Source organism: Leuresthes tenuis, unplaced genomic scaffold (assembly GCF_036924035.1).
Source record: "Leuresthes tenuis unplaced genomic scaffold, fLeuTen1.0.hap1 SCAF_17, whole genome shotgun sequence".
Lineage (NCBI taxonomy): Eukaryota > Metazoa > Chordata > Actinopteri > Atheriniformes > Atherinopsidae > Leuresthes > Leuresthes tenuis.
The window spans coordinates 9928808-9939127 of NW_027325371.1; the positions used below are offsets into that span (position 1 = coordinate 9928808).

A 10320-nucleotide genomic window follows, 5' to 3' on the forward strand; every position below is an offset into this window, starting at 1 on the left:
GAAGAATGTTTATGTTTTTTGCATTTAAGCAGACGCTTTTATCCAAAGCAACTCACAAATGAGGATATAACATCACAGCTAACATCAAAGCTATCAATAAGCTATATAGAAGGAAACCACTAGTCAAGAGCATTCAAGTAGACGAAAAAGAAGAAGCTCATAAGGCAACATAAAAGTGAAAGTATCAGAAAGATAATGAAAGTCTTTTTATCACTTTCAGCAGTGTTGGAAATATGATTCGCTCACCTAACTACATCATTCTTGCACTCAAGCTTGGAGTCTCTCTGTACTGAGAGACATGGGGCTACACCTGTTGGTGTCTGAGCAGCATCACCGGCCACAGCCCCATTTCTCTCGAGTACACAGCTTCAGCCTTTTTAAAAATAAACTTACATCGTGGAAGGGTCGCCAAACCATCACAGGGCCCCAAATATTTATGTATATAAATGAAGAATAAAAATGTTGAAGATGAAACTGTTTTTAAAAATTAGTCATCAAATGTTCAGTGATTGATATTCACGTAACGCTTTGTTGTTGCTATGTTCCGATAGCAGCAATAACAAGGCAAACTGTGCGAAAAGCCACGTTTTTAATAATAAAATACTGTTTTACAGAAGTCACAAATATTTACAGCAGTATTCACAAATGTGTTACAATGCTCTCTTATAACACAAGTGGGTGCGCACTGACACCTGCATCAATTCCAATGTGTACATACTTGTGTGCAGTCCTTTTCCAAAACCAACTTCCATCATCGCTGCTTCTTATCATGTAAAGTCAAAAGAATTTCCTGAATATACAGTTAAGGCTGTAACACCTGCAGTCACTCACACAAAAGCATAAAAGTGCAGAACAAGACAACTTGTTCCGTAAGGCCAAAGCCCGACACAGTATAGGACTAAGAAGAGCCAGACGCAGAGAGCAGGCAAGCAGTGGAGTGGCTTACAACTTAGTGAATAAATAATGAGCTCAATTAATGGTACGCATAGGCAATACTGTCCAGAATTTTGACAAAACTATTTTGGTTTTTACATATTTAACAAAATAACTTTTTTTTTTGTCTAAAAAGGTATTGCATATCCTGTTTGAGTGACAACAGCACCACTTCAGTTTCAGGTTTACAACCTTTAAGGTTTCTCAAACAACCACATACAGAGATCTTTTGAGTTTGAGCAAAATGTACAGGAGCAGAGTTCTATTAAAAATAATTTTATCATTTAAATAAAAAAATCTTTTTGCAAGCCAGAGCCAAATCTTAAGTCCTTGCTCCTTCTCTTCTTTCTGTCCAGTGAAAAGAGGTGAAATCCAGTAGTCGTTACAAAACTGTGCATCATGAGCCAACATTGCTTAACTGTAAAACTGCATTACACCTTGAAGGATAAAACATTTGGCAAAATAATAAACGATAATGTCTGGATTGGTAAAATATGTTTCCACTTCTCCAGTGTGAGCCTGCAGTCTGAGTGGTTTTCAGACTTTATACATTTTTTTTTTTTAAAACGCACTTTTGGTGGCGGATGCAACTTGTTCCGCTTGGGCAGCTATCAACAGATGTACTGCTAAGACAGTTTGGTGATGGGGAACTGCATGTCCCAGCCGTTGTGAGCCACACTGCTATTGTGGGTGCTGAGTTTGGCATTTTTAAGACTGTAGCGGCGCATCTTGGTGTTCTTGTAGTAGATTGAGTAGATGAAGAGGAAGATGACAGAGATAGCCACTACTGCCACAGCCACGAATCCAGCAATGAGAGGCAGATAGTCCTCTGCAATGAGAACATCAGACAGGCAAAATGTAAATGTTGAAAAGAACATCTCTGACATTCAGCGTTTCACCTGTTAACTCAATGCTTTCAAGAGCTATTTTCCATTTTCTCGGAAAGATTCAGAACAGCTTCAGTTCTGGTCCACAAAGCCAGTGGAATATTACTCTTAAATATTGAGAGCAGAAACAGAGTCACATGATCATTGCCAAATCTTCGATATGCTTTGACAGCCAAGCCATCATTGACAGGTGTCCACAGAGGTCTATTCTACACAAAGCAAAGAAAAGCTGCGCAGACTTATTGTGGTTCAGGGCAAGTTCAGGGCAAGTTCATGGAAGAATAGCGTCGACACAGAATCTTCACCCTACCATAGCATTTGCGGTCTTCAAACTTCCCCATTTTATATATAGTGCACAACGCTTTGTTGTTGCTGTGTTCTGACTTATCTCCGACACAGCAAAACATGAAATTGTTACAAAATAGAAAACCGTGTAACCTTGTTTTTTTTTCTTCACATCATTCAAATGAATGTATTTGACTAATTCATGTGTGCAGCACATTTTGTGTGTTTAGCTGGGGTGGAGGAATCAGCAGCTATCAACTCAAGAATTTTTTTTTTTTGAGGAGGAAAACATCAGTCGTTGGAATGGAACTCCATTATCCCAGTTGTCACAATTGTCCCAGTATCTGATTTTGTGATACAGTCTTATGTGCAGCACCACCCTTCATCCCCATATGACCTTTAAATGGTGACTTTTTGCATTTTGAATGTGAAGCAACAGTCAGTCAGTTTGTGACTAATGAAATGCTTTGACACTGCATCTCTCCCCATATAAAAGTCATGTTTCTGAACATGCTTTTGTGAGGATTTCATGTTTTGATGTAATTTGTGATCTTGACACGAATTGAGCCTGACATGGTCTGTTGCTGTTGTAGCTAAAGAGCGGACACCCACTGCATTTTGAGATGCTTTTCTGCTCAGCACAGACCTCATTGGACCCTTTCTGAGTAAACTCTAGGAACTATTGAACGTCCCAAAAGATCAGCAGTTTCAGAAACGGAATCAAACCCGCATATCTGCTACCTTGACGTCACGGCAACACATTCTCATTTCTAAGTGGTAACATCAGCCGTTTAGCCAAGAGGCCATGGCGACTATTTCCAATGTACACGGAGTTGCTCTACAGCTGAAGTTTTCATGTTATTCTCCTGCAGAGGTAAGTGTTGCCTCAGCTGTGCCAATAGTAAATAGCGGCCGGAAAACACAGGCTTGTCCTGGGATCAACACGGAACACAGACCATGTAAGGATGTCAGATGGGAAGAGGAAGATGTGCATCAAAGATATTAGATTCTTGTTCTGTTCCAGCTTTAACAATGCGTTTTTTCCCCCTTTCTTTTCTTTCCACCTTTATTTTGACTGGGAAACATTGTGACTGGGAAAATATCACGTGACAACATAGGAATTAGATGAGATGGGCTGGCCTCCAATGAAGAAGCTGGATGCCAAAAAACTTTCCCACTGTGGAATTTTTTGTGAACTGCTGCTGCGTGATTGGCTGAATGAATAATATCAGTGTGTCTGCAGGCAGTCCCTGGCATCTAAAACATCTACCACAGTTCTAGTTCATCTGACAGTCCTATTTACGATATTAAGCAAAGAAATAATATTTAATCTTGAGAAAATACATTACCTTTTAAAATCACTTGAACCGAATGCGTTGTGGAAATAAAATTTTCAGCTCTGCATTCATAGATGCCCGCTTCATACACCATAAGATCGCTGTCAGAAATAAGTTTCGCTGTGACAGACTTGTGAACCCATGTAATGTTTGGAGGCGGGTTGCCGTCCGCCTTACAAACAAGCACCTCGGGATAACCTCTGAAGACTGGGATTGTCCCCGGAAGCTTTGTGGTATTAATCTCCGGTTTATCTGTTGAGACAGAGGTAAAGAGAGCAGAGTGAGCACAAATACTGTTTGAAAAGTATCATCCAAAATAGGCACGCTTGGTTGGCTCATAATGCAATGAAATGTACACCATCAAAGAATTTGACTGTGACTACCATGCAGTAAACATAATTCTCACATATGACGTTGATCTTGAAAGGCTGGGACACTGTGTTTGGTGGAGGCTCTGGTCCATCAGAACCCAGAACCAACAGCGCCTCACATCTGATCTCGAGTCCATTGTGAGTTCTGTTCAGAGTGACGTTTGTGGTGCAAGACACATTTACCGGAGATCTGACTGAGTGGCTGTCGCAGCTTCTGTTATTCAGTTCCACTGGTGGACAAAATGGGAGAAAAAAATTAAACAGAGAAAGCAAAAAGAATGAATTGTTAAATCTGATTTGGAGCGGTATAGAGAATAACTGAAACATGGCTCCCGCACCGTGTTTAATAGTGTCATTTCCTCTGTGCCACGTCCACCGCACGGTGAGGTGCTGTGCAGGAGCAACATTGACAATGTCACACTGCAGCTGCAGCTCTCTGCCCTCCTCTATTGAGCTCAAGTTATTCACAACGCTGATGGAAACGTGGTCCGGCGTTTCTAAAGGTGAGATGTTTGAAGAAAAACACGGATAATTACAAAAAAAAAAGGACAGGGGAAATATAATAACACGGAAAGCACAAAAAACGTGGAGCAAACCTACTGTAGAGAATGTAGTTTAAAGGCTTGTGGCATTTTTCTGTACCCGAAACCTTCACATTACACGCAGGCTTTGGGTCCCAGTCCTCATGGGTGTTAGCAAGCCAAATTAAGCTATTTACGAAGTTCTGCGGAGGATGCCAGTAGATTTCCTCAACATTTGTGGAGTCAGGGAACGTCAGCGTGCAATTTACAGGCCGCGCTCTGCTTTTGTATTGCAGCACCATCGTGTCTGGACTTATTTCAATTGGGCATTGTTTCTGGGCACCTGTGGAAAGTAGGGTGGAGGTGAGAAATGACATTCTACAAAAAGTCTGCAGATGTGCATTTTGAGAACAGAACATTTACTTGTATAGTGCTGGAGCGAAACACGGCTCAAAGGGTCTTAAGTACAATGGAAGCAACAGGAAAAGCCTCAGGAAGGATATACCACTCCCCTTAGGGCAGTCTGCACTTGCAGCCCACCATTCCTTGAGCTGGACCTTCTGCATCTCAGTTAATGTTAAATGAGCCCAACTTTATTAACATGGATCTTAATCACATAAACTGCTGCCGATTTTCCAATAGTATTACAAGCTTATTATCGTTTGATCCCACTCAAAACCCACACAATGAATGTCATCCTGAAAACTTTGTAAACACTAATGTGAGGTTTACATTAGCCTATTAACTGCGAAAGCAGTACATAAATAGGACTATCAACCTGTGAGCCGAAAGGTTCATTTCAATCTCGTTACAAAAGAAAACACGAGAGCTCGAGGTGACAACTTACTAGTCTCAGTCCCGTTAGAAAGCGACAGCAGCTCCAAAGTCAAGATGACTGAAAGCAGACGAAAAGAGCTGGAATCCTCCATTGTGATCAAATCAGAGTGGTTATTTTCCAGCAGCTGTCGCCCTTCTTCCGTCCCGCAGCAGTTTATCCCGCTTCACCTCAGCTGCACGGAGCGAGCCAGCGGCGGATTGTATTTGAACTTTTCGGGAGGAAGGTAAGCTAAGCTAAGCTATCGTTCCTGGCAGTTCTCTGGTCCTCATCACCGGAGAGGAAACCAGCCCTCCCCACCAACACTGGAAACACTCACTCGGCATGCCCACACACTCCCACTGTGACTATAAATGTAGCAGCTTAGCAACGAGCTACAGTCACGTGGTTGGGCCGCCAATACAACTAAAAAAAACTCTCATAAGTACAGTAACTCAAGGGGAGACACATAATTATACTGTATTTTATCACACACACATATATGTGACCCATAAATGTATATATCTATAGATATATACATATTTAAATAAGTGAGCCTTATTTTAGTCATAAGGACACTAATGCACATTAATAATTTAAAAACATATAATACATACATGGAATGTTGTTGTTTTTAATTTGTTAACTTTTTCTCTAATGTTTGCTCTCTTTTTTCATAAAATACTGGATGCTTTTACTTCAGTAATTCAGGAGAATCAATCCTAAACGTTTTAGGGGACTGCAACCAGACAGCAATCCACTGGGAGCCAAAAAGAAAGAAGGAATGGACAGAGAGGCACGAGATTAGACTGCCAGGTGAGTATCGGGGGTTAAAGTGTCAGAAAATGCAGAGGAGGTCTTTAGTGGATGCTGATATGTGGACATATCAGTCCACAACACTATTTCTATTGAGATATGACATAATAAACTCACTGTTACTGGTTATATATTCCAAACAAATACTGAGAATGAACAATGTCCACGAGCCTACCTTCTACTGTGACTCTGACTGTTTTAAAAACTGTTCCTCCCTCATTCGAGGCATGACACGTATAGGATCCAATGTTGTATCCAGTAGCATTGTGGATGATCAGGCGGGACACTCCGTCTTCAGTTTCTTCCTTCACATTTGCCATCTGAATGTAACTCCAGAAGTAACTCGGCCTTGGGTTGCTCTTAGAAGAGCACGTTAGCCCAAAATCATCACCAACGTTAACTTTAGCGTCTTCAAGGTCCTCTATTTGTGTTGGCGGGTCTACAGACAACAGTTTCAACATTATGAATAAGACAAAGAGCAAACTCACCAGTGTAATATTGTAAATATCTCATACCAAAAAAGAATATGTTAAGGACTTACACAGGACAATAATTTCCACTGTGAAGTTGACACTTGAGTGCGTGTTTGAAGCGTTGACCCAGTACAGGCCTTTGTCACTTCTTGTAACGTTCTCTGAAAGTTCCACCTCCTCATCATCTTTGTACCAGATCTCTTGAGGTGGGGGGAAGCCCTGAGTGCACTTGAGGTTATGAGCAGTGTATTCTGATATAATGTATGTGTCTTCACATATTTTCTCTGGTCCATCTGAAAGGAAAAAAACGTTACCACACAATTGAAACTTTCATTGAATAAACAATACACCACATGACCACCAGTGGAAGGCGTAACAGTTACTCTATTAGAGTACAGTTTTAGGAAATATTTTATTACTTAAAAGTGTATTTTACTTCAATGTAGTTCATATGTTGTGGTTCTCAGTTTTTGCAGATCAGTTCGGGTATATTTTTCTGAAAATACTTTTGTATTTCTACACCAATAACATTTCAAGCAGGGACATTGAGTTAGGAGTCTATGGTAATTTCATTTTGCAGTATTTCTGCTTTATACTTAAGTGAAAATCCACTGTGCTTCCACCACTGCGCTTAGCAGCCAAGCAAAATCTTTTTTCTTGCATTTAGCAATCAACAAGTGTAGCTCAAGCAGTTTTTACTCTTTGAAAAGTAATGGGTTGCATATTATAGGAGCTGATTTTTTTTTTGATAGTACGTCATAAAGCCTGAATGCAACACTCACATAACACATGAACCTGGATATCCTTTTCGACTGAGGCAAAACCCTTTGCTTTAAGTGTGTATGTCCCACTATCACTTCTTCTCAGAGGGACATCTGGATTTATTGGCTGTCCATCTTTCAGCCACTTAATGTCAGGGGTGGGAAATCCTGTCACACTGCATTTCCCATTCAAAGTTTCCTCTTCCCGTAACGCAATGGCGGAACACTCTATATAAGGTCCAACTGAAAAGAAAAAAGCAGCAACAGTTTGTATCGTTCGCAGCTTAGTGAGGCTTGAGAAAAGACCGAAATGCACTGCTGGAGTTTCCCCCTTTCTGAGTAATACATGTCCTTGTGAAGGCAGAATACTTACATGTAACATCAATGCTTAACTCCTGTGAGGATACATGTAATTGTGGCCCTTCTGGGCCCAGGTCCATATGTGCCTCACATCTGAACTTGGCATTGTGGTCTTCTCTAGTTGATATAAAACTGAAGACAGGTGACAAATTCGAGGGTTTCTTGTTGATATCATTAAGAGTGTCTGTATGGTTGATCGTTTCTCCTTTGTACCACCTGACAGTGAGATTTTGAACTGGTGCAACATTAAAGATGTAACATGTTAAGTTATGCTGCTCCCCTTCTGCCATTAAATTACTGCTGGAGCTGATGTTGATGGTTTCTGGAAAACCTGGACAACAAGACAGGATTATCAGACCCAGTTTATATATCATTATGTATCACTAGTCTGTGCACAACAAGCAAAACTCACTGTAAACAATAACTTCTAGTTCCTTCAAGCAGACACTTTCAGGTGCACTCGTGAAGTAGCAAAGGGGAGAGATATTCCACTCAGTTAGACTGTCTACAGTCCAAAGCAAATGGCTGACGGTTTTAAGACTTGTCCCTCCTTGTGAAACCTCCCAGCCGATTCCTGTGAACACACTCTCTGATGTGCTGCAGTTGACTGAGACTGGGTCTCCATGTTTCACCACAACCTTGTGGTGACTCAGCTCAATGGGACAGGCATGTTCACCTGCGTCACAGCAGAGTTTCAAATGTTCATAAATGACACAAGAGAAACAGTTGAATACAATGAGTTTGAAAAGGCATAGCTCCAAACACTCTCCCACAAAAACCTGGCACTACTGATCCCACAGCAGTATAAAACCTGCTCTTTCGATAATGTAACTGAATAATAACTCATTGTGGTGCCTTGGTAGTAGATGCAATAAATGTTCAGAAGCGTGTTTCAGAGGAGTTTTTGTTTTACCTCTTGATGCTTTCTGAACACTGTTCTTAATGTTATTTCAAAGCAAACGGAATTCTAGATAATATCCCATTTTTATGTATTTTGTGTATTAATGCAGTCTTGAATATGTATTTTATTCAGTACTGCCATAACAAGTCTTTCTGTCTTAGCATTATACCACCCCTTCTGGTTCACAAAGGTTCTGCTCCTTATGGCAACTTACAGTTTTACTTGCTGCTGTTTGACAGCTAACACTAATAACTATGTCTCTTTGACAAAGAAGTATTTTCTGTATTTTCCATATAGGTTAGAGCTCAGGGTTTTTGGTTACATGCAAAAAATCAAACGAGGCGACACCCTACATGGCCAAATAGATAAATAGATAGATAAATGATATACTATAACACCTGTACATAAAATCATTTAAATGGAAATAAGAGCAGCTTACCTGACACAATGAGACTGAGTCCCACATAGCAGAGTTGAACAAATAATATCCTCTCACTCATTGGATTTGTTTTCTTATTTGTTTTGAACAAAGACCCCGTTGTGGTTTATTCCAGCTCTGTTCAGTTTCTCTTGTGAGGCTGCACTGTCCCAACTTGGTGTAAATCAGTGGACCCCATACAGAGGAGAAGGAGGGAGGAGAACACAAACGGCACACTCAGAAACGTGTTCTCATTTTCTCTCTTTCTACACACACACACACACACATTTTGTGGCGTGTGTGCGTGAACATGGAGGAGGAGGAGGCAGCTCAGGGGGATTATGGGGTAGGACTCAAGTTTTTCATGAGACAGGCAGTTTTGACATGTTGTGCTTTTAACTTTTTGGCATTTCTTATTGATATACTGATGTTTGTAGCCTACAATTGAATCTGACAGCAGTTTTTTGTTTGTTATAGCTTGCTATGGCTTTGTTTTTATGACTGTATATGGACATAATGGTTTTGGATTTACACCATTTCCATGCCTTTATGTTGAAAAAAGATTAGTTTGTATTGCTTTAGGTCGGTGAAGAAGCTGTTAGATTAAAATTAAGTGTAAAAACATTCAACTTTTGTGTGACGTCAGTTCACTTTTGGATAGTTTGTTAAAAATGTTTTGGTGTGGATTTTGGTTATCTGAAGATGAGATCTGCCATATTTAGCCACATTTAGACCAACAACAGGCCATGAGTGTTGGTTTGAATTCGACTGAGATACCGGCCTGGTTCTGTTGTGGCAACCAGATTTGGGCCTTTGTGCTTGGGCGGATTTTGCATTCATGCCACACTTGGGGCTACATTTTTTACTCTTGCCAACTGGCTTGGGGTCATTTTTTAGGGTCAAACCATTTTGGCTACTTCTTTCTGTCATCTTGACACTTTTCATGTCAGGATAGTATAATCAAAAACCCAAATCCTATGTAAAACATATCTCTACTACCCATGTTAATAAACAGGATGTATATAGACCAACTTTGAAAAGTGCTGTCTTTCCTTATTTTTCCTTCACAAAGAAACTGTTTAGCAAGTTGGACAAAAACATCTACAGCATCTGACTTCGGGGTAAACTTTGAAAATGTATGAAAACAGTTTGTATGAACAGAGAAACTGAATCAGTTACTGAACTCAACTATGCTTTTCCATTATAAAGCGTGCAGTGTTGACGGTGACTACACATAAATGTACATAACTTAAATGAGAAACACATTGTTGGCATTGATGGTGTTGTGCTTTATGAATTATTTTGCTTTCATGCAGGAAGACCTCATGATGCACACACATCATCAGATCTACTTTCTATTGGACGAAGTGATTGAAAAATGGGAGTGGCAGAATTAGTACAGTAAACAACCCGGGTTGTGTATTTATTAAGAACAATATTCTT

At 40.3% G+C, this 10320-nt stretch overlaps 1 protein-coding gene across 1 annotated transcript; it reads right to left on the minus strand.

Moving 5' to 3' along the window:
- Positions 1 to 570: 570 nt before the first annotated feature.
- Positions 571 to 9069, minus strand: icam3 (intercellular adhesion molecule 3). The gene is made up of 11 exons (XM_072368889.1): positions 8899 to 9069; positions 7971 to 8234; positions 7572 to 7889; positions 7220 to 7441; positions 6506 to 6730; positions 6140 to 6403; positions 4414 to 4677; positions 4152 to 4310; positions 3849 to 4043; positions 3455 to 3694; positions 571 to 1762 (listed from the first exon to the last, which is right to left on the minus strand). Exons 1-11 carry the CDS (start codon positions 8957 to 8959, stop codon positions 1560 to 1562), a joined length of 2415 nt encoding a protein of 804 aa, XP_072224990.1. The 5' UTR covers positions 8960 to 9069; the 3' UTR covers positions 571 to 1559.
- Between the last annotated feature and the right edge of the window lie 1251 nt (positions 9070 to 10320).